This window comes from Furipterus horrens, unplaced genomic scaffold, assembly GCF_987537825.1.
Source record: "Furipterus horrens unplaced genomic scaffold, mFurHor1.1.pri manual_scaffold_3, whole genome shotgun sequence".
Lineage (NCBI taxonomy): Eukaryota > Metazoa > Chordata > Mammalia > Chiroptera > Furipteridae > Furipterus > Furipterus horrens.
Genome location: NW_028327173.1, coordinates 189399996 through 189427457, shown reverse-complemented (window position 1 = coordinate 189427457; position 27462 = coordinate 189399996). Strand labels below are relative to the sequence as shown.

Below are 27462 nucleotides of genomic sequence, written 5' to 3'. Positions count from 1 at the left end.
TGCATAACCCCAGCCCTAGGGGGAGATCAGACGCCACGAGGGTGTCAGATGAAACCCCCAGCCCCAGACCATCTCGGAAACCTGGTGTCCTCAAGAGGACAGCCCAGGCCAGCAGGCTTCAGGGACCTCCTTCCCCCAAGGCCAAAGCTGCACAGTGGCACAGAGTAGGTTCCAGGGCTGGACTTCTGCCCCATCACAGGAGCGGGACACTTACTGTGGAGGCCGCTGCTCTCGACCCCGGCCTGCTCCCGGTGTTGTCACTGCCATAAGACTGCACGCAGCCAGCTTGGTGGGGCCCCTCAGCCACCGACACCCCATCAGGGCAACACCCATACCTAGACAGGCATCACACAGCCCTCCCCTGACCAGCCAGTCCCTTCCAAGGACCCTGAGTTTCCAGCACCCCAGGACCCCCGCTCGAAGGCTCCCTGTGCTGGGGGCCAACCAGGTGAGGGTCCAAGTGGGAGACAGTGTGTTCCTGCATGCAAGGTATGTTCTTGCACACTCAGACTCTGCGTCTACCCACCACTTAGTGGCCAGCAGGGAGGACAACTGTAACACAATAAGCAGTTACAGCCCTAATAAGGGGCAAATCCTCTCCCTGACTGCTGTGGCTCAGTGGGCTGGGCATCACCCTGCAAAGCGAAAGGTCACCAGTTTGATTCCCGGTCAGGGCACACGCCTGGGTTACAGGCCAGGTTCCTGGCTGGGGGCATTCGAGGCAACCGATCGATGTTTCTTTCCTCTTTCTCCCTCCCTTCCCCTCTCTCTAAAAATAAATAAAGTCTTTAAAAAAGTAATTGGTAAATCCTCCACTCACAACCCACTACAAAACTGAGGAGGGGGAAATTAACCTGAGCCTGCCTGGTCACCAGGCTCCCAGGGAGCTTTTAGGAAGTAGCAGCAGATGGGAGATGGGGGCGGAAAGTGTCAGGACTCCAGCACTTGCTTCGCCCCCAGGGCTTGGGAAGGAGGGTGAAAGGAAGGACGGACGACCAGAGCACCTTCCATGTGCCAGGCACCACGGGATTCGTTTCATCCTCACAGTCACCCCAGCCAATGGCAGTTACTATTCCCAGTTCTCAGCAGAGGAAGGCAAGATCAGAGAGGTTAAGTAACTTGCCCAAGTCACTCAGCACACAGTTAGTAAGTGGCTGAGCTGGGAATCACCCCCAGGCCACTGGCCCCAAGTCTGGTCCCTTAGTACCCTAGTCTCTGAGGGAGTGGGAGCCCGTCTGGATTGAGCATTGAACTTAGACCCCCCACCCTGCGTGCCTTCTCAGAGCCTCAGGCTACAATGGCACATGCTGACATCTGGGAGCAAGCAGCCTTCCACCCACACTGGGCACAAGGAAGCAGTCAGGGCAGCTGGGGACAACACCTCTGTGGTCCCATTCCTGAGCTCCACAAACCCACCCCACCCTCTCTCTGAGCAAAGAGGCCGCCCTGACTGTCAGACACACACCTCCCAACACACACACCCCTTCCCTATTTGACCTGGTGAGGAAGAAGAGACACCTACCTGCTCTGCTGACAAGAGGCCCCAGAGCAGCCTTGCCACTGCGGCCCAAGAGATGCCGTGTGGCCATCGGGGCAGCACCCATAGGGGCTGTGTCTGCAGTCCCGGGGTCCCGGGCCAGACCACGGGGGCTGCTGGTGTGAGGATTGCTGCAGGGAAGAGGCTGGGCCTACAGCTGGCAGGTGGGGGCCCTGGTCTCCTCTGGGGTTACCCCGGGCCGAGGGCTGCTCCCGGGGTGTCCACCACTGGTCTGTGGAATCTAGAAAGAGGAAGCAAAAGATACATGATGTGTCCTGGTTCCTTACCTCACCTGTGTCCACACCAGACCCACTTCTCTCCACCTGCCCGCCCCCAGCTCCCCTCACCCTGCAACCTCCACCACCAGGGCTCTGGGTCGGGGGCTTCCATGGAGCATCTCACCTGAGGCAGGCGCCTCTTGAGGGCCCAAAGACATCCAGGGGGCCCTGAGGCTGGTGTGCACGTCCTGCCTGCTGGGGACTTCTGCAGGGAGCCAGCGCAGCGTGGTGGGTGCAGAAGGACAGAGGAGAGGGGTGAACTTGAGCCCTGGCCAGCCATGACCAACATTTGCTCCCACCCCACTGCTCAGGCAGGGCCTGGGGGACCCAGGACAACAGACGTGAAATGAGCAGGACCTGTGATTTTGTAAGACACCCTTCCCTTGTTTTCGAAGAGTCTTTAATTACAAAGAAAATGCTATTATTACATGGTCAGCAAAAAGGAACAGCAGGGGTAAAATTAGCATCTATGTTTGCTCCCAACTACAAAAAAAACAAAAAAACAAAAAGTGATACATGATTTTTAAAAATCAGATTTATGAAAAAACAAATAATCCAATTAAAAATGAACAAACAACCTGAACAAGGAAATTTCCCAAAGATACAATGGCCAACGAGCACATGAGAAGATGTTCAGCATCACTGGGCACTAAGGAAATGCTAAACAAAGCCCTAACGAGGTCCCACTTTGCACCCACTAGAACGGCTCTGATCAAACACCTGAGAGCCAGTGTTGGTGAAGATGTGGACCAGCTGGGGCTGTCATACGCTGCTGGTGGGAATGCAAGATAACGCGGCCACAGTCAAACGCTGGCAGTACCACACGGTCACCCCATACTCCTAGGTACACACCCAAGAGAAATACAGACCTACGTCCACACGGAAACTTGTACACAAATGGGTACAGCAGCCCTGTTCAGTGTGGCCCAAAGGCGGTGCTAGCCCGGCACCCCTCAGTGGACGGACAGGCAGACCAGGGGTGCGTCCACACAACAACGTCATTCGCCATAAAAAAGAACAGCGTGCTGTGCAAGCCACAACTCGGTGAGCCTCAGAAACACACTAAGTGGATGCAGCCAGTCACAACAGGTCTACTGACCCTTTACCATGATAAAATCCAAATAGGGAGCAGATCAGGTTCCCGGGCGAGGGGTTACTCAGTGGGTGAAAGGTGCTGACACAGGGTGCTGGAAATTTCTGAACCCAGGGGACAGCTGGTGGTTGTGCAATATTGTGAATCCACCGAATAACACCATGTTGGACGCTTTAAAACGTTTAACCAAAAAAAAAAAAAAAAAAAAAGAAAGAAAGTTTAACCGTATGTTATGTGAATTTTACCTCAATAAGAAGATTCCATATTAAAAGTGATTGGATCGACAGGTGAAAGGACAGAAAGAGAATGATGAAAAAGCAACTAAACAAAACAGTAATTGTCGAATTTAGAAAGTGGGTACATGGCTACTCACTCTACAGTTCTTCAGCTTACATTTACATTTTTTCATCATCTTGTTGTCCAGCTAGATAAATTTACTAAAAGTCATGAATTATACCATTAGAATGTATGGGTGAATTTTGTGGTATATGATATTTAATCATCACAAGAGTTATTAACATATTTTTCATCAGAAAATGTTGAAGAAAAATACAAAAAAACGAGTAAAGGAAACTGAGGCAGAGGAATTTTTTAGATGATAAATAAAATAAGACTCATAAAATACATCCCAAATGCTCACAGTGGAAGTCCCTGAGTACTTCATGTGAGTGTGTTGGGGGGAGGGCAGGGGTCCCTTCTCTCTGTTAGCGTTTTTCAACTTTTCCACAGTAAGTACATCACTACATAGTGGAAAAAAATTATAAAAAGGGGATAATTTAATTGCCATATGGGCTACATCTTGCCAGTCCCCAGGGTATATATATATATATTTTTTTTTTTAAGATTTTATTTATTTATTTAGAGGGGAAGGGAGAGAGAAAGAGAAGGAGTGAAACATGATGTGTGAGAGATACATCAATTGGCTGCCTCTCACATGTCCCCAACCAGGGACCTGGCCTGCAACCCAGGCATGTGCCCTGACCGGGAATCGAACCAGTAACCTTTCAGTTCACAGGCCAGTGCTCAATCCACTGAGCCACACCAGCCAGGGCCCCAGGGTATATTTTTTTAAATAATAATTTAGAAATGGGAACCCTGGTGCATTGCTGGTGGGAATGCAGACTGGTGCAGCCACTATGGAAAACAGTATGGAATTACCTCAAAAAACTAAAAACGGAACTGCCTTTTGAACCAGCGATTCCACTGCTAGGATTATACCCGAAGAATCCTGAAACCCCAATTCAAAAGAACTTATGCACCCCTATGTTCATAGCAGCACTATTTACAATAGCTAAGTGCTGGAAACAGCCTAAGTGCCCATCTGTAGATGAGTGGATCAAAAAACTGTGGTACATTTACACAATGGAATACTGTGCAGGAGAAAGAAAGAAGGAACTCCTGCCATTTGTGACAACATGGACGGAACTAGAGAGAATTATGCTTAGTGAAATAAGCCAGGCAATGAAAGAAAAATACCATATGCTATCACCTAATACAGGAGACTAAGGAACAACACAAACAAATGAACAAAATTGAACAAGGAACAGAATAACAGGGGGGAGGAGGGAGTGGGGAGGGAGAGAAGGAAGATAAGTAAGGGAAGGGTTTAATCAAAGAACATGTATAAATGACTCATGGACATGGACAAGGGGGTGGGATATGACTGTGGGAGAAGGGGTGGGCTGGGTGGGGAGGAGCAATGGGGGGGTAATGGGACAACTGTAATTGAAAAACAATAATAAAAATAATAATAATAATTTAGGGTTGGAAGACTTTGGTAGATGTGCAGTAAAATCTCTGTTTTCATTTTATTGCCCATCCCACCCAGGCCAAAACCCCTCTCCAGATTCAAATTCTCTCCCCAGCTCTGTCACCTCCTACCCACCTTCTCTCAGGCTCAGCCTGGAAATCTTTGCCCACTGTCTGTCACCTCAACATGAGAGGCACCTTTCTGCCAAGCCCGTCCTGCCTCTGGCCTCCCTTAGAGGCCAGGACCCCCGCCCACACACCCTCTGGGCAGCAGGCTGTGCTGGGCCAGCCCCTGTCCCTTCATTTCTATTGCTCTTTCTGCCACTTGAGTTGCTGCAGCCTGCTTCCCACCAGGGTCCTGCCCCCAGCCGTCTCCCTTTCAGTCTGACCCTCAGGCAGGTGCCCAATCTGTCCTCCTAAATAGCTTCCACGTGTCACCGCCCAGCTCCAAAACTGTCAGGGGCTCCCCTGGGCCCTCTGAGACACATTTAATCTGCAGCCCTGAGAGCACAGACCTGGACAGAACCCTGTCCCCACCCTCACACCCTGGGCAGACGGCAGAGCTCTGAGCACTTGGCAAGTGGCCAGAGTGATGGAGAAACTGAGTTTTAAATTCTTTAATTAGGATTAACTTAATTTCAAACTTAAATACTGATGCTTGACTCAGTTACAGAAAAACATCTTGTTGTGTTTGAAATAATTTGGGTAGTGAATCTACTCAGTCAACTGTACATTTCTGAAATCCAAATATTGATCCCTAGGCCAGTGGAATGTTAGCATCTGAATGGAGCTCTGCTGTCAGTGTAACTTACATATTGAATTCCCAGATTTAATTTTTAAAAAACCTTTTATAAAAAGAATACAAAATATCACATTCCTCACCCGAGGATATGTTTTATTGATTTTAGAGAGAGAAGAAGGGGAAGAGAGGAAATAAAACACGAATGTAATAGGGGAACATCGCACAGTTGCCTCCCCTACGTGTCCCCACCGAGGATCAAACCCACAACCCAGCTATGTGTCCTGACCGGGGATCGAACCCACAGCATTTTTGGTGGGATGATGCTCCAACCAACAGAGCCGTCCAGCCAGGGCCCATTCATAATTTTGATAGCAACTACACGTTTAAAATTAAATAAAATATATTATTAAATACAAATTCACTTGTTTGCTTTTTTCATGTGGCTCTCAGAAAATTGTAAATGACATCTGTCTCTGGCTCTCTATTTCTATTGGCAAGTGCTGCCCCACGGTCTAGAGAGAGGAGGAAGCTGAGGTTGCCAGGGTGAGCACTGGTGTGCCCTGGGACTCCCATCCCTCAGTGGGCCTCACCCTTTGACCGTGGGCTCCCCCTCCTGGGCACCCGCCAGTATGCACTTCAGCATTGGCGACAGTAGCCAAACCACCAGAAACCACCGAATTCCCATCCTCACCCATCGCAAACTTCATGAAGCTCCTAGAAATCATGAGACTGGAAAAGGGTCACATACCAAAAGGCATTAAAAGGAAAAAGCAGATACAGAACCACACACACATCTCAAGTAAGTACGCTAAACCACTAATGGATGGGATCAAAGGCCCTTTAAGTGTCTCAATGACACTATTTTTCTAATTTCTCCAGACTTTCCACAATGAGCATACATTATTTTTATAATTATAAAAGTCATTCTGAAGGTTATTTCTTTAACAACTTAGCCTGGCCTGAAGTTCCTTCTTCATTTCCTTCCCTTCTACCCCATGTGAATGCCTCTCTGGGGCAGGCTCAGGGCCTCCTCTTCCAGGAAGGTGTCCAGGGCCCTGAGGCACTGAGTGGCTCTAGGGAGCTGGGCTCATAGCAGCCTGAGGATCCCCCTGCTCATGCATCACAAGGACCCCCACATAGCCTCCCCACCACCACTGCCAACGCTTGCTTCTCGAGCATTGTGTGTTCAGACATTGTGCCCAGCTATTCCCCGCAAGCCTGGAAAGTCACAGTTACTAACCCCATTGTGCAGATGGGCAAACTGAGAGTCAGAGGAGAGGCAGTTGCCCAGGGCCACACAGCAGATCGGCAATGGAGTGGAGATCTGCACCCAGCTCAGGTTAGCTTTTGACTCCAGGCCACTGGTTCTTAGCCACCCTGCCATGGGCCTCCCTCGGAATCCTCCCGCTCCCCATCATGGCTCCTGGACCCCATCACGGCTCCTGGGGCCCCACCACTAGTGTCAATATGAGAAGGCCACCCCTGCACCCAGCCCAGCCCAGAGCTTTCCTCAGTATCAGATCCTCACACTAAGCACATGCTGGCCTCTGTGCCCATCCTCCTGCAGCGCCTCATGCCTGGGACACCCTCTCCCCCAGCAGGGATGAGAGGAGGGGAAGGGGGAAGACAGAGGCAGGAGCAGTGTGTAAAGACAGCCATTTCCTGGACCACCGCCCCTCTCTGCACTCTGTCACTTACTGAGTACCTATCATATGCTAGCAAAGCCCTCTGAGGAAGTGTGAACAGGAATAAGGAAGTCAGAGACCTGGCCCTCAAGAAGGTTATAACTAGTAGGCCTTACAAGCCTTACACAACCGCTGCAGCACAAGGAAACTAACCTGAGTGACAAAAGTGACGGTGAGCTATGGGTGGGGAGTGCGCTAAGGGATGCTACGACCTCTGTGGCAGAAAAACAGGGCTGGCCAGTGAGGTCGCATAGAGCTGTACTTCATGGTGGCAGAGAGACATGGGAGGAGAGTGTTCCAGGTGGCTGACCCAGCACAAGGCCCAAGGGACAGACCCCTGGGTAGCCTTGTCTTACCTGGAGGAAGATGGCAGGGCTGCATGTTACACGGCTCCACGTCCGCGGGCTCCCACAGCTGCAGGCTCCTGCAGTAGCTGGGCGGCCCGATGGCACAGACGACCTGACGTCTCCGAGTGCCTGAGCTGCAGCTCTTGGAGCACTAGGTCCAGGGGGTGAGAAGAGAGAATGCTGCGCACAGGGAGCGGAGGCCGCGCACAGGGAGAGGACACTGCGCACATGGAGAGGATGCCATGCACAGGGAGCGGGAGGTAGTATGTACCTAATAATGCACATCAGACCCAAGGACAGGCACCTGTGCAGCCACCTGCCGCAGACACAAGGATTGGGCAGCAGATATTGGGGGAGGGGGGCAAGTACTCACTAGACCCCAGGCGCCTACGTGCCAGGCCTGGTCATTGACAGGGAGGCAGTCATCATGCACACAGGCTTCAGTGAGAGGTGGCTGGTCCTCCGAAGAGCAGGCTGTGGCATGGAGCAGAGACCCTTCTTCATCCCGGCAAGTGACACTCCTCCTCCGGACCCCGGCACCGCAGCTGACCGAACACTGTAAGGACCAGGCCGTCAGCAGGAGTTTGTCCTCACCTCGAAGGAGTCACACTGGGTCTGACATCTGGAGGCCCACTGGCCTGGCATGGAGTGTGGACAACACCCTACTGCCCATGTCCAGGTCCCAGGCCCAGAGAGTCTGAGTCACTCCCCTGAGGTCACACAGTCTGAACCATGGATGCTGCCACCAGGCTGAGGTGCATTTTCCACCTTCCCTCATTTGCAAATTGGACATAAGTATGTGCAAGTGTCGGAAGCCATGACCAACAGCCCCAGAGAGTGCGAGCCCCTCCCTTGCCCCCAAACAATGTGTCCAGCTGCTTCTTTCTGCCAAGGCAAAGTCTTTCCACCTTGCCTGCGACCCTCGAAGAGGACGAGTGCTGGAGCAGGAGTCCAAGCACCTGCTCCTTGTCCCAGCCTTGGCCACAGCTTCCAAGACTACGCTTTACCTCCCAGGATCTCTTTCCACAGCAAAAAACCAATCTCCCAGCCCTGCCCTCGGCCCAAGACCCAGTTTCTGGTTTCCGCCACGCCGGCCTGGTCCAGCCTCACCTCTCCCCAGGGCTCCTCACTCCAGGCTGCACAGCGTTGCAGGTTGCAGGCCTGCGTGCTAGGTGGTTTCCCGGGAAGGCCTGCACACTGGGCTTCCTCGACAGCCTCCTGGATGCCAGCCCCATTGGACCAGACGCAGTACACAGCACGGGACTGGGAGCCGCCTCCGCAGGAGGCTGAGCAGCGTGTCCAGGACCCTGTCTTCCAGCTGGCAGGGAGCAGGAGTTGGTAAGGTTGGCCCAGAAGTAGGGGCTGAAGCCCAGACCCAAGTGGGCACCCATTCTCACACACAGGAGTGGACTGGGGACCCCCAACCCAGCCCATCCTCTGACCATCTGGGCCTGTGCAGCTGGGGGCAAAGAGCCGGGCTGCCTCACCATCTCCCACCACTGCGCTGGCCCCTCCACACGGAGCCTGGCTGCCCCCTCAACTTTCCTGTCCTCCCTTTCTCCTTCTCCCGGGGGACCCTGCCACCCCCAGCCAGACTCCATTTCCTCATGGTGTCACCTTAGTTGGGGGCATCTCCCAGAGGTGCTGTGCTCACCCGTGTATGGAGTGGCCTGGAGTGGCCCTGCCCGGCCCTGGGGCACAAGGACCCGAAGGAAAGGGCAGCCCCCACCACACATGCAAAGCCAAGCCCACCACACCCTGGAGGCCAGCTGCCTGAGAGTGGAAGGGCTGCAGATCACCTGTCCCCACGCCCACACTGGGCCCCAGCAAGGAGCCACACTCCGGGCCGGTGCAGGTAAGAGGTCTTTTATGCATGAACAAAGGCATTGCAGCCCCCCCTCAGGCCCTTGCACCCAGTCCCTGGCCCACTCCTGGGCATCTGCCCAGCGGAGCCCTGCCGGCTCAGACAGATGGGACCTCCCGTGGCGTCCCCAGCCCTCCTGCCACCAGCTGGACATTCTGGGCACAGTGTGTTCACGCAAGGGTGGACAGAATAGCCCTGGGCCTCAAGTTCCGGCTCCTCCACAGCCTCCCCAAGTGACAGCTGCCTCCACTCCCTCTCCAGCCACCCAACCTCTTTGCTCAACACCGAAAGCAGCTTAGGCACCCCGATCCCTGCCACGCAAGTGCTCAGGCCCCACAGTGGGTGCAGGGGACTGGCGAGGGCCTCACCGCTTTGTCTGCGGGCAGGGCTGAGAGCTGCAAGGGCGGTGGCCGGCCGGCCGCGGCTGGTGCTGGCAAAGGTGGTCCGGGTAGACCTCGCTGTCCACGGTGCAGAACACTGCGCGGGACTGGTGACCTGCAGAGGCCAGGGCCCCGCGGGCAGCTGGTGAGTCGCCCTTCCCCAAACACCTTCTCTGGGCCAGGCACCATTCCGGGCATCATGACTAAACCTCCAATGTCCCCCTGGGGTAAATGCCATCATCATCTCCTGTTTACAGAGGAGAAGACTGAGGCTCGGAGTTTTATCTGTGCTTGACCAAGCTCCGCCTTGACAGCTGGTCATGGGCTCCAGGCTCTGCCCAAGGAGCACCTGCCCTCTGCGAGGCCACGGCTTTGGGGGAGCCCCCTCTGGTTCCCCTAGCTGAGGTGGGGGACCTTTATGGAGTCCCCCAACCCCTGGGTCTCCCAAGGTGACCCCCATGGCATGCAGATGTCTCAGGTACTTGTCCTCCTGCCCCCAGGGCTGGAGCACCCAGAGGAGAGGACTGTCCCTCCCCAGGGCCCTGGCCTCACCTCCGCCGCATTCAGCGCTGCAGTCGCTCCACGAGCCGTGGCTCCAGCTGAAGCTGGGCGGTGGGGTGCTCAGCGGCAGGTGGTACTCATAGCGCACACCGGGGTTGGACTCCTGGCTGATGAGCTGCATGGGGGGTCCTGGTTGAGGCCTGTCACTAATAGCTCTCCTCCCTACCCCCCATTCCCACAGCCCTCCTTCCTGTCCAGGCGCAAGGTGCCCACCACAGTTTCCAGGGGCTGAGAGCCCCCTTCACCCCAGAGCTCTCTCCTGCCAGCCCTGCTCACCTCGATGACCAGGGGCTCCGAGGTGGGGCCACGGGCATGGAGCCGCTCTGGTGCCAGGTCCCCCTCGGCACCCCGTTCATAGTGCAGGATGGTGCTGGCCGCGGGCAGGGCGCGGGCAGGCTCAATGGTCCAGTGCCCGTTGAGGTAGTACTCGCCCCGGATGCTCTTCACCGCTGTGCAGGGAGAGCCCGTCAGCTGCCAGGCCCACCAGCTGCCCTGCCACTACCCCCAACACCCCTGCTCCCAGGCTGTCCTCACCCAGGAAATTCCTGCTGGCGGCCACCTCCTCGATGTGGATGCTGGTGGCCCCCACAGGAACTATGAGGATCTGGTTGTAGCCTGAGGAAGCAGAGAGACTCTGGGACCACTCACGCCAGAGGGAGGAGTTGGCCTGAGCACACCAAGCGCCCAGCAGCACGACAGGGTTAGGGGAGGGCAAGTGGGTGACAGCGGGCTGGGCTGCCTGGAGGAGAGTGTTCCTGAAGAGGAAACAAGGCCAGGGGGGCAGGCAGGCTCCGGCACCCAAATAGACTGGGGAGGGGACAGATGGGGAAGGGACAAGAAAGGGCAGCAGTGTGAGATTACACTGGATGAGTGGGCAGAGGTCATAATCATTGTGGGCCCATGGGCATGACCTGAGCACCAGACCAGACCTTCTGAGTGCCAAGACAGTGACGCAGCCAGAGCAAGAGACAGGCAAGGAAGGGACAGGCAACAGACCCTCATCTCAACTTGACTGTGGACCTCTAGAGGCCCCTTACCTCTGCTGAGGTCATTGGCATCAGAGGTGCCAGTGACAGGGTAGCAGGTTGTGCCATCGCCCCCACACTGCAGACACTTGTCCTCCTGCTTTGACGAATCTAGGTTGTGGTCACAGCCGACAACCTGCCAGGCAGAGATGAAGGAGAGACGGGAGAGACCAGAGCAAGTCACAGGCACACTGGGATTCGAACCAGGTCAGGGAGCAGCAATAACTAGTTAACCCTTGAACAACATGAGTTTGAAGTGTGTGGGGCCATGGGTTTTTATATTTGTTTGTTTGTTTGTTTCAATAAATACATTGGAAAAATGTTTTGGAGATTTGCAACAATTTTTAAAAACTCTCAGATGAACCACAAAGCCTAGAAATATCCCCGGCTGAGTAAACCTTGGGCCCGGCCTGTGGCTGACAGTCCACCTCTTTCCCTGCTCGGCACCCATCTCCTCTTCTCCGGCAATAACACCTAATTTTCCTTTGGGGATGCCCTCTCTCTCACAGAGTTTGGACAGAGCTCCCAACTGTGGGTGTGGGCAAATCAGTGAACTGTAAGCCTTGATCAAAGGGAGTGGTTGAGGGGACCCCGAAGTTAGGACAAATCAGAGGCAACGCACGTCACTGAGACTCCTGGGAACGGGGCCCCCTCTCCTGGGGAGTTGCCAGGCTGGGACAGCCAAGGCCTGAGACTGCTGTGGCCGTGGCCACACCTCTCGGGAAGAACCTGCCTGACCCTAGCGCTGTGCCGTGGGAGGGGAAAGCCCAGAGGCAAGGAGAGAGATTTCCAGCACATCCCTAAGCCAGCCGCAGCCAGCCAGCCCACCCTGGGTGGCTTTTTTAAAAGTCAGTGTAGTTGGGTTCTGTAACTTGCCATCCAGAGGGTTGCTCTTATCATGGGGCTCAAGTTTCCAAAGTGCATAGGTAAGAGGGTCATAGGGCAACTGTGAGGAAAGGCAGCTTAGAAGCTAATCAAGCTCATGAGGGCCACGGGCCCTGCAGGTACAGGGCAGGGAGACACCAACGTGGGGGTGGGAAGGGAACACTCACCCGGCAGATGCCATCCACACAGACGTCCCGTTTGCCAGGCTCACAGGGTGTCCCGTCCACCACGGCCTCCCTGTGCCTGTAGTAGAAGTTCTCCCCCTTGGGGATGCAGGTCAGCTCACACTTGTTCGGGGCTGGGGCAGGCAAAAGGGGAAAGCTGAGATCCTAGTGAGATTTGAGGGCTACCCGAGCCACAGTGGGGCATGAGCAGCACCAGAAGCACGCAAACAAGGTGGGGAGAGAGCCCTTGCAGACCCACCCCATCCCAGAGAGAGGGATGTTTCCCATGAAACTGCTGCATCATCGCTGAGGCTCCAGTCCAAGGGAAATTCCAGAATAAGGAAAAAACTAGACACTCGAAGAGGTCTGTCTCAGCATTATCTACAATAACCCAAGTGTTAACAATCAGTGGCTCTTGAAGTCCAAGATCCAGCAGTAGAATGTTATGCATGTTAACAAAGCTATGAAGAGTTATGAAGACTAGCCCTGGCTGGAGTGGCTCAGTCAGTTGGGCATCGTCCCATGGACCAAAGAGTCACGGGGTCAATTCCTGGTCAGGGCACACGCCTGGATTGTGCGTTCAGTCCCCGGTTGGGGCACATGCAAGAAGGGAACCAATAGATATTTCTCTGTCACATCGATGTCTCTCTCCCTCTCTTTCTCCCTCCCTAAATAAATAAATAAATAAATAAATGTTTCTAAAAATTATTAAGACTACACAGAAATGTGGTAACATGCTTGTAACAACTGTGTACACACAGAGAAAATAATGTGAAAGGGGCCAGAATGAATTGCCAGCAGTGGTCCTATGAAAGAGGGGGGCTTAAGGTCATTTTTTTCTTCTTTTAATTTTTATTTTTATCTAAATATTATATACACATTGTTTAAACAGCCCCAAAATGCTAATAGGATTGTAATCACCTTCACAACAAAGAAGGCATCCCTCCATGACTGTTTTAAGGTTTTATTTATTTATTTTTAGAGAGACGGGAAGGGAGAGAGAAAGAGAGGAAGAGAAACATCACTGTGTGGTTGCCTCTTGCACGCCCCCAGCTAGGGACCTGGCCTGCGACCCAGGCATGTGTCCTGACAGGGAATCGAACTGATAACCTTTTGTTTTACAGGCCCAGTGCTCAATTCACTGAGCCACACCAGCCAGGACCCTCCATGACTCTTTAACCTTTTCTCTGCCTTCCAATGTTTCTATAATATGGATATATTTAAATTATGTTCAACATCTGCTTACCTCAGAATTCAGGAGGAGCAATGAATGCCAATGGTCCCCACTTGGGACACCCCCTGTAGCTGAGACCCACTACCCCTGCCCAAAGCACACAGAGGATAGAAACGTTCAGTAACTTGGAATCCACTGTGCCATCGAGTTCCCAGGAGTCATTTGCAGTGAGCAGTGAAAAAGAATACTCAAACAAATTATCCTACAGTATCTTCTGACTCATTGGAAATGTTTAATTATATACACATTAGTGGGTTTTTTCTGGAACTGTATTGCTCTAAAAATTAACAATCTACATACACCCTCCTCAAAGCTACCCAGAGCCAGCCCTCTGGGCCACAGATCCTGAGCCCATGGGCTCTGGCCCAGCTCAGCACTGCACTTCCTCACCCGGATGCTCCAAGGACGGAGTCCAAAGCGGGACTGAAAATGGCAGAGCCACAGCCATGGCTCTGTTTGGAAATGTACACAGAGGGGCCCTGTCCAGGTAGCTCAGATGGTTAGAGCATTGTCCCTATTCACCAAAGGTTGTGGGTTTGATCTCGGTCAGGACACATCTAACAATAAACCAATGAATGCATAAATAACTGGAACAACAAATCAATGTCTGCCCTCCGCTTCCCCTCTCTCTGAAAGTCAATAAGTTAAAAAAAAAAATTTTTAAGACCATGTATATAGAGGGGGAAAGGACAGAAAGGCCTCAAGATGACCACCACTGACTGGTGTGTTGCAATGGGCGCATGCTGGGGTCCTTGTGAATTTTTAAAATGTAATTGACACAGTGTCTATAAGATGGTAATAAAAAAATGTGAAATGAAAAGTCAAAGTGTAAAAGAGATCCCAGAAAGATGAGGACCAGCACAGGAACATGCAGGGTGGGACCGCAGGGACGCCTGTAGCCAAGGCCACCCGCACTTACCCCCGTAGTAGGGCAGCCACTTGTACCTCCGGCCCTGGAACTCCTGGCTGTCGAACTCAGAGCACTGCTCTGCCCGGAAGTCGCGGGCGCCGGCAGGACAGCTCTGCGGAACACAGGGGGCAAGGGAGGGCGGGGGCATCCCTGGAGTCTGCCGCCCCCTCTGTCCCAGGGAAGATGGATTCTTTCCCCCAACTCCTGCTGCAATTTTGGGGAGGCAGAGTGGACCCCAGGGCTCCCCTCCAGAGGCCAGGGATAGGGGAGGGCTTTGGGCTGGCTGCTCAAGGGACAGCTGTCCCAGCTGTGATTTCTGTAGTTTCGGTGAGGGTAAGGAAGGGACTCAGGGACTTCCCACATGTGCACTGACAGGCAGGTACCCTGGGGCCTAGACGCCAGCCCAGAAGGGGGTCGAGGAAGCTGGTTTCCCTTCCCAGAATGGGCTTCACCTCGATGTGGCAAGAGCGGTGTCTGCGAGCTGGACCCACGCAGCTGGAGCCCCCATCTCTCCTGCAGGACAAGAGCATCAGAAAGTCCCAACCCCATAACCCAGTACCCCAACCCCTCATGGGGCTCTCCCACAGGCCCCCAGCCTCTGTGGAGCTCCACTGTAGGCTAGAGGTATAGCAAGTTGATGTGCATATGTGTGTGGGGGGGGTGCCCGCAGACATCAGTCCCTGTAGGCAGGTGCACTGAGCCCTTGTTTGTATTTGGGAGATGGAGACTCAGAAGCCTCACTATGCTGCAGTGTGTCTAACTCAGGACCACTCGGCCTCTGAAGGCAACTTTCCAGGGAAGCCCCAAACTCTGCTCTCATAGATAAAGTAAGATGTAACATATCGCCACCTGGTAAGGTTATCCTGCCCATGAAGGGGTCAATGAGTACAAGGTGCTTAGGACGGTATCTCACCTTTCTCTTCACACCAGGTTCTCGGGGACAGCAATTTAAACCCACTGACAGGCAAGGAATCATCACCCCTTTTTTTGTTCCCACCCCTCTATAGCACCTATCAGAGCACAGGACACAGAGTGGTCTTAAGTCACTTGTGGGAGAAACTGCACAGGTTAGCATTGTTGCAGATGATTGATTCAACCAGAATTCTCTGCACCTGCCTTCTGCTCACACTGCGTTAGGGGCTCGAGACCCGGGGTGGTTGAAGCAGGTATGGCTCCATCTCCTCCGAAATACAGCTGATTATGGAAATCAAGTGTAAGTACATTGGAAATGACTTGACTTCAAGTGCACCATCCATGCAGCTCCCAGGACAAATCTACTGCATGGTGGGTCTTCCCTGTGTGACCCAGAGCTGTCCCAGGACACAGCCCATCCCTGGCGCCTGCCCTGCTTTAACAAGCTGGCCTGTTCTAGCTCCCCTACCTCTGTGAGTAGCAGGGACGTGCCTGGAAGCTGATGCCCACTCCACAGGTCCGGCTGCAGGGGCTCCAGTCACCCCAGGGGCCCCAGGTATCGCTCTGCCGCCTCACCTGGGGAGCCGGAGGAGGAGACAGGGTCAGGAACCTGAGTCAGCCCATGGAGCCCCCACAGGAACACTCAGAGGCTCACCGCAGCCCCCTGCCTAAAAACAACACTCCCCAACCCATTCGGGGAGTCTGGGGTGCTCTTTCTCTTTAGGACTCGGCATCAGCACTGGACACCCTGAACAGAATGTACAGAATTAGCCAGCCAAGAGCAGGTCTTCACATCTGTCCAGGTAGCTACCACCTGCAGCTCTTGCTCTTTGCGAGGCGCAGTGCGGAAACCACCCAGCTGGGGGCACAGAACCACCCCCCTGACGATGCCGTCCACTGGTTCGTCCGAGTTTGCATTGACAATCAGGAGGTCTGGAAAGACTGTCTTGCGTGGGAGCCCCTGGGTCAGCAGAGCAGGCTTTTTCAGAAAAGGGCGTGAAGAACAGGGCGGTTCTCCGGCAGGCAGCGCCCCTCCTGTGCAGGTCATGTCACCCACAGGCAGCACCAAGCCACGCCAGGCCTTGTTGCACCTGCTTCTGCCTTGTGTGGTGACCTCCCTTCTGGAAGCTTCTGTAGTTCTGACCTATTAATCTAATCCTAGAAGGGGTAGGGGTAGGGGAGAGAGGTGTGGTTTCTTACTGCCAATCTAGGGCAGACTCCCAGGACTCCCCCAATATCGATCTTCCCCTTCTCCTAGTATGAGAGAGCCCTTGACGTTTATAGCTGGATGCCAGGCTGCCAGGCTGCCCCGGCCCAAACTTCATTCCCCAGACTTCCTGCGGCTCACGGTGCCCAAACCAGTAAATTCTCATCAATGAGATGTGTCGGGCAGTAGCCCCAAGCAATGTCCTTAAGAGGGAGGCTACTTGTGCGTTAGTCCTTTTCCTTCTTTCTCCTGTGCGCCTCCCTGTTATTTGGAAAGCAGCTGTGACGGCTGGAGTTGGAGCAGCCTTCTACACTGAGAGGTAATTTAGGAACAGCGGCTTCAAACAGTGAAGCAGAGACGGAAGGATTGGAGCCTAGAGGACTTCATGAGACCGAACAAGCCAGGACTTCTGACCTCTGGGTATTGAAGTGAGAGAGGGAGCACATCTCTCTTGTTGAAAGACTGCTATTTGGGGCTCCATAACAGGAATATCATGCTAATAGATAGCTTCCCACCGGAAAGATCTGACCATCAGAAGTCCGCCCACATGCTACACACATGTTCTCTCACTCAATCCTCAGAACAACCTGACATCTGGGCTCACCCACTGCTGAGGAGGGAGAAGGCTGCTCAGGTGTTTCTAAGGGAGAAAGTACCTACTCGGATCCAGGACACTTTCTAAACCTTGACTCATTTCATCTGTACAGCAACCTGGGGGTGGGTAGTATCACCCCAGGGCACGGATAAGAAAAGTGAGGCAGAGAGAGGGATTCACACAGGAACAAGAGGGCGCAACAGCAGGTCAGCTCCGCCCCGGGCCTCTGCTCCCACCTACCTCCCCAGGGGAACCAAGTGCGACACAGATGAGTCCTAAGGAGCTGGACAGGTGTTAGATGACCTCACTGTTTTGCCAGGAGGCAGCGGGGTACTGAAAGTATGTCCTATTTGCTGGAAGGGGACTTTATTTTAAGGCATCACCACGTAAGAATCTCAAGAAAGAAAAAAAATCACTCCTATTTTCTAGAGAAAGAACTCAAGCCCTAATGTGGGAAAGCAAGCTCTTCCTCCTGCTGTGAGCCCCCAGCACCTTCTCAAGGCCTCAGGTGAGGTGATGCACCTGCAGCTCACCCACAGCTCAGCTCTAACACCCCGGAGCCAAACCTGGTTACCCTTGCTTTCTAATAGAGCCAGAACCCTGAGTCACAACAAACCACTCACAAAACCAAGAAGGACGGGCAGGGAAGGGCCAGCCAGACCAAAGGTCTTAGCTTTCACTCTTCAAATTACTTATCCTTCTGTTCTAACTGGGACAAATGGCCAAGCTTTTGAAAAACCAGGGAACCAGAATATCAAGGTGTTCTTAATAAAATTTAAAATGCAATTCACTTGATCAAGTTCCTGTTTTAAAGGGGAAGATACTGAGTGTCGAGGGTGGAAGGTGACTTTCCAGGACGACCAGCACCCCCCACCCCGCACTCCGCCCCCTCACCCCACACACAGCCTTATCACCACAGTCTAAGACTTCTGGAAGCTACCCACAGACTGCTGCTTTCCCATCCTGCTGTCCTTAGTCTGGTTGCTCATCACCCTCTGACCAAAGCCTGTCTGGATGTCAGTCTTGCTCCTGAAACAGAGGCACTGAGTCTCCCCAACCCACCCTTCCCCCGGACAGGGCTGGGCTGACTGGCAGGGACAAGGCAACAAGGGGCATCCCTGCCAGCCAGCTACCTTGTGCGTGCCAGGATGGGGCGGGGGAGGACTGGGCTGAACACAGGGCCTTCTAAGTACCAAGCCTTGCAAACATCCCCTTACCTCACCCTCCGCAGCGTCTGTGGGGCAGGCAGCCCCTGGCCCAGGGCCACTAGCAGAAGGGATTGAGGGTCCTAGCCTGTCAGATCCCAGAGCCGTGCCCTGTCCACCACTCCACACTGCCTCTCTGGGGAAAGAGAGCCCATTGTTCCCCTGTAGTTATCCAAACCACCCGCTGATGGTGTGAGGCCAGAATGAGCAGGTCCAGTCCGCCCTCCGCCTGGCCTGTCCTCACCTGCCTCCTGCTGCTCTCAGCACTCCACCCACTCCTTCTGCAGCTCCCACGGGGGCAAGGAGCCCCCTTTCCTGCTGCGCTGTTGGTGGGGCGGGGGGGCGGGGGGGGGGGGAGCAGCTGCACTACGTGCACAGGGAGGCGGGGCATAAGAGACAGGCTGTGAGCGGGTGCGAGGGAGGCAAGGGGGCTGGGCGTCCATTGTCTCAGGAAGCCTCCCGGACTGGCTTGGGGTGGGGGTGGGCGTGGGCAGCGAGGGGCGTGGGGTCAGAGCCACATCTCTGCTTTATTCCTTCTCAACCCTTTACTTGCTCTGTTCCAGCTGACCCCTGTCAGCACTAGGACAGCCCAAGAACTGCTTGGGGATCTTGGGGATCCTGCCCAGCCAGAACCAGGACCAGGGCCGCTGAGCCTGGGCCACACCCTCCTCCAGACAGTGGAAGAGGGGGCAGGAGAGTTCTCAGCCCCACCTGAGCTCACCTCCCTGCTAAGGAGGTAGGGGAAGGCTACTCAGCTATTTCTAAGGGAGAAAGCACCTAATAGGACCCAGGGCGCTTTGGGGACCTTGGCTCATTTCATCCGCACAGCAACCCGTGGTGGGCATTATTGCCCTCACATCAAAGGAATCTGTGGCCTGGTGATTTGCTTAAGGTCCTGCAGCCATTAGTGGGTGTCTCTGGGTTTCGTCCTGTGGTTTTGGCACTGGTGCGTGACCCCTTCCACTGAGCTGTGGCCTTCATGCACACAGGTACCAGGAGGAAACCTGCGCTAAGGACTGCAGATGTGGCGTGTAGGGAGCAAGGACCAGGGACGGCAGAGATGACAGTGGGAGTCTGGTGGCTGGTGGCGAGGACAGGAGGAGGGAATGCCCTAGCCCATCACTGCTCTGACTGCGGCCTGTGCCGGGCCAGTGGGGCGCTGGAGAAGTGTGGCTGCCCACTGCTGATGCCCATCCCTGCCTGCCCTTGGGGGGTCCTTCTCAGCCTCAACTCACATTTCCACAGGGGAAGCATTTCCCTGCCCAAGGCAGCAACAGTTTCGCGGTCCTTTCTGACCAGCCTGCCTCACAGGCAAGGCGGTGGGTCTCTCCTGGGGCAGGACGGGGCGGGCTGCCTCTGTGCCTTCCCTCTCAGCCAAGCCAGAACTTGGAGGGGAAGCTGCCTCCAGGACCAAGTCCAGCTGGGCAGACCCTCCCCTCCCTAAAGGGAGGTCTCTTAAGCTAAAGGATTCCCTTATCTCCTCAGGACTCACCTATGTTGTGCAGGGAGCCCTGTCCTTCGGGCTCCTGTTAATAAAACAGCTGCTCTGACCACCAGCTGGCTTCCTGCGTCCACACTAAGTGCGCGCCAGTGCGGTTGCCACTAGCACCATGCGGCTATTGAAATTCATGTAAATCAAATTGAATTAAAAATTCAGCTTCTCGGTCGCACTAGCCACAGTCCGTGTGCTCAACAGCCAGGTGAACACAGTGGTTCTTACCAGAGAGCACAGGTACGAAACATTCCCATCATTTCAGAAGGTCCTAGACGCTAACCCCCAGGGGTGCACCCGAACGGCTGAAGGATGGCGGAGTTTGGTCCCAGGCAGACGGCAGGACTTGGTGGAACGGCGCCTAGTCTGCACCTTGGCTGGTGCCAGCATTGGTCCCCTCCTTCCACCTTGGAAGACCACTCCAGGGAGGGGTTCCCAGCATTAGCGTGCACCCAGCACTTTCTGAAGAGGGAGGGTGCTGGCAGTCGCTATTCCTGCCATTGCAAACTGCACTCCCAGCCACGATGCGAGCAGGTCTGGGCACCTTGGCCAGTTGGCCTCAGGCTCTCACCTCTTTTTGAAGGAGCTCAGGCTGGAGGCTCGCCTCCTCCCACCCATCTTCCCGGACCTTGACCCTCTACTAGACTGTTGCCACCGCAGGGAAACGGGGCGGAGCGGGGCAGGGGACTGGGGCTCCAGCCAGGACGCATCTCCCAAGCAGGGCCGTCCGGGGTCGTCCTTGGCCGGACGGGGCCGCACTCACCAAGGACTGCGCCGGGGCCAGCAGCAGGGGCACGAGCAGGAGCAGCTGCATCTCGGCCTGCGGGAGAGGCCAGGGCTGGAGCGGGCGGAGCAGACCAGGCGCCGCCCCACCGGGGCCCCAGCCTCAGACCGCCGTGAAGAGCGCGGCGGGCGGGGGCGTCTCATTCCCTTCCCGCTCCGCACAGGTGACCCCGAGGCCCGCAGCGGGAAGGACGGGAGGGAACACGGTGAGACGCGGCGCAGCACCGGCCGCGCCACTCACCCAACGGAGCGAGAAAAAGGCCTGTCTACAACTGGCTTGTAAACGTTCAAGAGTAACTCCTCCCAGGGTTTCAGAGGGGAAAAAGAGGACAATTAAACGTCCTTGTTGAAAGACAGGGAGATCAGGATTAGAACCATCAGATCCACTTTTAACTCAGCAAGAGTCCTTTTTTAAAAAGCCTTTACACGAATTGTTTAAAAACTCGTTAATATAGGTTTTTGAATGTCTCTTAAGACATATAAAACTCAGTTTAAATGCTTTAAAAATGTTAATCGTATCCTACTTTAAACCCAAGCCAGTATTTCTCTGTAGTGGGGCAGCGCCGCAGCAGGTTCCTTAAGCAGGGTGTGCGTGCGGTATGTGCACGTGTGCAACGCGGCGTGTTCGTGGACGGGGTGCCTTGTGGAGTGGGGCGTGTGCGTTCATGTAACGCGGGCACGGGCAGTGCGTGCGGCGTGTCTGGGCGCAGTCTGGCGTGTGTTCCGTCTGTGCTGCGTGCGCGGCACGTGTGCGTGTGTGTGCATGTCACTGTGCTGGAGAATGACGTGAGCAAGATGCCCCGTTCAGTACAATACATTAAACAAGTGCTGACTTGTGCGCTTAAATTTTAAAATCTGCAACTGTTTTTTTTTTTTTTTTTTTTTTAAGTATAAAATGACCTCAGTTTACGTGGATAACACAGAGCAAACATAAGCCAAATCAGCAGAGTTTACCCTGGCACATTTAACGACGTACATGCTCCGTTAATTTAGCACCAGCAGTGATTCGTTTAGTCATTCTTTTCACAGTCACATCAGAGAGCCCCGGGGCTAGTGGGGGTGAGGCGGCTGGCGGGCTGCCTCCTAGCTCCCAGCGCCCGCACCCCCGGTAATTACGGCAGCTTGCGGGAGGGGAGGGGGCGTTACTGTGGGAGCCGAGCCCGGTTCCAGGGCTCAGACGGAGGTGAGCGGCAGGTGCTGCTTCCCCGGAGGAGACTGCCTTCAGGGGCGGGGTGAGTAGAACCAAGGGAGAGACTGAAGAAAGGACCGGGGAAGATCACTTTACTTATAACTGGGACGCCTCCGCGTGGGACTGACCGGAGCTCGCGCCTGGGGTTCCCGCGCGTCGTACCCCGACACCGTCCCATGCGAACGCGGAAAGCTCCGTCCGTCCCCCACGCAAGGATCTTCCCAGCGTCCGCCCGCCCCAGGGGCGCCCCCGCGGCCGCACCACCACCCTGATGCGGGCCTCCCGCCCCCACCTGCCCAGGGACCCTGCCGGTGCAGCCACCAAAGGCGCCAAGTGGCCGCTTCCGACGTGCGGCAAGGGATGGCCGGGCAGCTGCCGGCCCCAGCGAAGGACCCGGGGCCGCAGGATCCTTCACCTCCAGGGAGGGGGCGCACTGCGCCTCGAGTCCCCGCGCCTCGAATCCTCGGCGACCGACCGGGAAAGATCCCAGAAGACTGGAGGCGGCGGCGCTGGGCAGCGAGAGTTGCGTCCGTCAGCCCAGTGACTGCCTCCGCGGCTCTCCGAGACTCCTTCCTGCTGGCGGTCCCCACCCCAGCCCCAGGGCGAGCGGTCAAGAGCAGTGACCGGCGCAGCTCCCACCTCTGCGGACAGAGCCGGGGGCGGCTCCTCGGGGCTCCTCACTTCCTCCACACCCGGCAAACGCCTGCGGCCGCCTCTGCTGCCGTCCTACCTGTCTCCAGGAACGCCCCCGCGCGCAGGGCTGGCGGGGCTGCTCCATTGGTACCGCCCCCTCCCTAGTCCGGGAGGTCGGCCTGGCCACGCGGGACGCCTGCGGAGGCTGGACTTTCTCTCTCCAGGGCTGGTTGGCTTCCTCCCCGCCCCATTTCCCCCCACGCCGTCTGGCTGACAATAATCCCCAATACCGGAGGGAGGACATGCCCCGTGGACAGGCCACCACAGTGACCGGTGATGCCCGGGGCCTCTGTCCCTTTGGGTGTGAGCCAAGCCTTGCCTGTCCTCCACTCTTCAGGCCCCCTCCCAGACCCATTCCCGTTCTGCTCAAGCCTTCCAGTTTTGTGGCACCCCCTGCACCTCCACCTTCCATACAACACATCTCTGTGCCCAGCCCCTGCTTGCCTTTTCCCCCGGAATTCCATACTTTGGCCACAACGGAGTTTTTCCACACACATGCTGCTGTTTCCCCCCACCCAGCTGGCTTTTCCCACTGCCCAGAGTGCGCCCCGGAAACCCCCTCTACCATGAAAACTCCTACTCATCCCTCAAGGCCCCGGTAAAACGTCATTTTTTCCAGAAGCCTCCCCCACACCACAGGAAGCAGAGTGTGCGTCCCCTGCCTTCTTATCTCTCTGCTGCAGTTGGCAGAGGGTGCGTCACGCTGTAGGAACCTGAGTCTCTCTGACTCAGCGGTAAGGTCCCTCAGGATAAAGCTCGCATCCCTATCACCAGTGCCCAGGGTACTAGTTGGGATCAAGCTGGAGCTCAATAAATGTGATACGTTTTATTCCCTTTCCTAGCTGTCCTTTTTCTCAGCCAAGGCACTCTGCATGCCATCCCCTTTTTGGAACTGGTAAACACCATCTCTGGGGAAAATAGCACTGGCCCTGGGGCACGTGGGAGGTGGGAGGTTGCTTTAACCTCACCCTCTTCTGTCTTCAGCCCCTTGCCTACCCCAGCCATGGAGCCATGGGTCATTTCTCTCCTGGTCTCCACTGGGGCAGAGAAGTCAGCAGCAGGGAGCTCACCGCAGCGCCCCCACCCCGTAAGAAGCCCAGCTCCTGCACACCATCTCCTTGGGCCGGCACTGGTGCTCAGAGAAATGCTTACTGAAACACAGCATTTTAAATCTGACCCATTTCTTGCCTATCCGTGGAGAGAGGAGAGGCGGCAGCTGTGTAGCAGGGCCCCTGGGGACTCGTGAGAATTCTTCAGCAAAGATAAAGCTTGCCAGAGAAGAGGCAGTGGAATTACCGAAGCCTCTCTAGAAAAGGGACATAGTTTCTTCCATTCAAAGAGCACCACTCCCTGCCCCCATCAGCCAGGAATGTTCTGAGTTTGGTCAAAGGTCCCCTGTAAAGTGGGAGGAAGCTGCTTCTCCTGCTGTGGGGGCTGGGCAGTGAGGCATCTTCCTGAACCGTTCCAGTTTTTCCTCCGTGATCCCTTCTTTGACACCCAGGCCCATGATTCCCTACTCCTCACCCACACACAGTCCACGGGACAGTCTTGGACCCACAGCAAGGCTCCAGCGGTTACTGGCTTGGGCAAGGACTTGTCTTCAAACCCCAAATCCTGCTACCTCAGAAGGATGTTGTGAGCATAAGGGCAGCACATAATTGTTGTTCATAAAAAAAAAAAAAATTAAAAAAAAACCCCACAGTGTACACAATTGGTGTGCACACAAGAAAAGGTGGCTTAGAAAGAAGATCCCAGGAAAAAGTGTAAGACCATCACTCCCACTATATCTTCCCCTCTGCACTGGCTGAGCCACTCACTAGCTGCATGAGACTCCCCTCAGCAGGGGGGTGGAGGCAGCCCAGTGGGAGAGACAGATGTGGAGTGGGAACCTGCTCTGCCTCTCATTTTGTGTGAACTGGTCATGTCACCTCCTTAAGCCTCAACTGGCCCACTTGAGCGTCACACAGAGGCTAACAAAGTAGGGGAGCAACTGGCTCTGTTAATCTCCTACTAGGTGCTCAATAAAAAGTTCCTTCTGCCCCATGCTCCCTCTATCTGTCTCCTGGGTTCCCTACATCTTCATGAGCTCTGCAGACTGCAGGTCCAGGGCAGTGGCCAAGACGTGACCAGATCTCTTTGTGAGGTTGGGTAGGGATGGAAAGCTGGGGCAAAGACGAAGACGGCAAAAACCCAAGAGCCTCAGGGCTCTCAGGAAGCACCTCCTACAAGAAGCCTTCCCTATACACAACCCTGTGTCCTTGTGAACTGCAACAGTGATACATGTCTCTTTCTCCCTCTACACTGTGAATCTGGCAAGGGCAAGGAACCGTCTCTTTCATCACTGTGCCCTGTACCAGAGGTTTGAGTTGCTCCTAATGGTATCTCTCAAGAGAGCGTGGTGTGGGAAGCATGGTTGATTGACAGCTTCCAGCAGCCATGCCTTAGGTCTGCATCCTGAAGGCTCTCCCTGGTCCTGCTCCCTCCAGTTCATTAGCATTTCCCCCAATAGACCTCTGCACATCTAACCAGACGTGACACATGGGGTTCTTGGTTGGAAACCACAGAAAGAACTTCATTAACTGAAACAGAAAAGTTGCTTAGAGGAAAAACATTGGGAGCTCATAGAATTGACAGGAAGCTGGAGGAGAATCAAGCACCAAAATGGGCTGGAACCCCTGCCAAAGTCATAGTTCATGACCCAGGAGCACTCTGGCTAGGACCTGGCCAGCTGGACACCAGACTACTGCAGCCACTACTTCAGGCAACACTGACCCGTGCACCCCGCCCCCGAAATGGTCCTTATAGACTTCAACCCCAGCAGGAGTGCATCTGCGCCCTAACTGCTGGACCCGAGAAAGCAGAATTGGCGGCTTCCCCAGGTGGGACGTTCAGATCCTCGGCCACCCCCAGAAAACAAGCGTCACTCTCTCCCTCCAGCTCACGGCACATGGAACTTGTTGACCTGAACATAGAAAATGCTACTTCTCTTCTTCCTTCATTTTTCTCCCTCCCTCCCTCCCTCCCTTCCTTCTTTCCTTCCTTTCTTTCTTGGTGGTGGTTGTTCAATCCTTTATTCATTCCTTGCATATATTTGAGCGCCTACTCTGCGCCAGAAGTTGGGGAGAGACCCATCCAGTGGTTGCAAATGTTTAGAAACCAGCTCTCGGGAGGGAAAGTGCTGCTTTGTGGGACTCAGCAGTTTCCCTGGCAGGAGTACCCCAGGGCTGTACCTCAAGCTACAAGAGTATTGTCTTTAGACACAGAGTTGGGAAGAAATGCACTATCAGCTCTCCCAAGCTGGGGGCTCTAACCCACAGATTGTCCTGCCCTTGTGGAATTTACATTCTAGGAGGGCACTACATTCTGATGTGTTTTGATTTAGAATAAACAAATCTTTCAACCTGACTATTCAAATATTTCCACCATAAAAGTTACATCACCTATGATACAGCCCACTAGCAATCCAAAGGAAAAGGGAACACCTCACACTTGAGGATTCTTCCATTTATCACTATACTTTCTCCTACCCTTGAAACAATCATTCAAGGTCAGGGGCAGGGGGAGATGAGTATTAAAACACTCGGTAGTCTGCCCCTCGACTTGATGCTGTGCCTCCAGATCCTACGCCAATCCTCCTTCCTGCCTCCTGCTGCCGTACAGCAGTCAGGACCTGGAAACACCATGCAAGACCATGAGAAGTGCAATGCTCAGTATGTCTGGTAAGTGGTTGTCATAGATAAGCCACCTGGCCCCTGGAGGGAAGTTTAATCCTCAAAGGGGACAGAAATTGACCTCTGGACCCTTCCCACAGACATGAGGGCCAACCAAGAGAAAGAACAGAATTCCCAGATGGCACTCAATGACATCTGCCCCCACCTCAGCCCAGACCCTGGGAAAGGGAAACTGGAGTTGGGGCAGAACACTGTTGTGGGGCAGGAGACCAGAACCAGAGCAGCAATGAAGGGGGAGAGGGAGGGGTTTTCCAGAAAACCTGTCCTGATTGGCCCCCATCCAGCAGCTCCAGCCGCAGAGACATCGTCCTCTTCCTTCCACATGGGAACACACACACACACACACACACACACACACACACACACACACACAGAGCAAACATCTGGGCTACACTCTCCTCTGGAGAAGCTTGTCGCCTGAACTCCTGGAGACATTAAAGCAGCTGGAGGGAGGTGCCCACCCTCATTCTCCCTTCTGCTTCCTGAATGGGAGAGGGGCTGGGAACCCAGGCCCCACAAAGGTCAGTGTGGGGTAAAGAGCACAGGGCTGAAGGGTCCCTCTCAGCTCAGGGTGGGCACCCTGCCTGTGGCTGAGCAGCAGTGGCCTCAGTGCCCAGTTATTGCAAAGCAGGCAGGTCATCAGTCACTGCCTCAGGTCTGCAGGGCTGGCTGGGCACCTTCGGCTCTGCTGCTGCGGTGACCGTGGGCTGCTAGGGAGGGGCCCTGGGTCAGGATCCCAGTGGCCGGCAGCCGAGGCTCTCTGGACCCTTTCCTCCGGCCCTCACCACCGCACTGCAGGGCACTCCTCAGCTCCTCTGCACTTGCTGGATGGCTCTCAGCCTGAGAGGTATCATGGTCTCGTGCCAAAGGCCTGCAAACATCACCCAGAGAGTCGGAGGAGCAGTGCCTCACAATTCAGAGACAAACTCCCCAAGCTCAGCTTAAGTGAGGGGAAATACTACTAATCTCCTTCTTTTCAGTGCTTCTTTAACATCGGTCATTTTCGGACCCGTGGTCCTGGGCCCCTATTTCAGAGTACAATGCCACTTAAAGCCGGGAAGACAGAAAACTAGGTCTGAGCTCTTTCTTTTTACAGCTTTTATGTAACTATAATCCTATTACAGGTATCTAGGTCCCAATCCCTTATCAGAAACTCTTGGGGCCAACTGTGTTTTTGAACTGAGAATTTTTCAGATTTTAG

The 27462-nt window shown here is 54.7% G+C and overlaps 1 protein-coding gene across 1 annotated transcript in view; it reads right to left on the bottom strand.

Annotated features, from left to right (window-relative positions):
- Positions 1 to 16414, bottom strand: part of PAPLN (papilin, proteoglycan like sulfated glycoprotein) — a 33275-nt gene extending 16861 nt beyond the window's left edge. Inside the window, exons 1-16 of the mRNA XM_090268366.1 lie at positions 16107 to 16414; positions 15836 to 15976; positions 14907 to 14967; positions 14464 to 14566; positions 12314 to 12444; positions 11274 to 11397; positions 10771 to 10851; positions 10513 to 10685; positions 10228 to 10351; positions 9664 to 9790; positions 8542 to 8749; positions 7805 to 7987; positions 7441 to 7582; positions 1940 to 2020; positions 1523 to 1778; positions 215 to 335 (exon numbers count right to left, since the gene is read on the bottom strand). Coding sequence (XP_090124492.1) covers positions 215 to 335; positions 1523 to 1778; positions 1940 to 2020; positions 7441 to 7582; positions 7805 to 7987; positions 8542 to 8749; positions 9664 to 9790; positions 10228 to 10351; positions 10513 to 10685; positions 10771 to 10851; positions 11274 to 11397; positions 12314 to 12444; positions 14464 to 14566; positions 14907 to 14967; positions 15836 to 15976; positions 16107 to 16414 — 2364 coding nt within the window. The remainder of the gene's footprint in view (positions 1 to 214; positions 336 to 1522; positions 1779 to 1939; positions 2021 to 7440; positions 7583 to 7804; positions 7988 to 8541; positions 8750 to 9663; positions 9791 to 10227; positions 10352 to 10512; positions 10686 to 10770; positions 10852 to 11273; positions 11398 to 12313; positions 12445 to 14463; positions 14567 to 14906; positions 14968 to 15835; positions 15977 to 16106) is intronic.
- Between the last annotated feature and the right edge of the window lie 11048 nt (positions 16415 to 27462).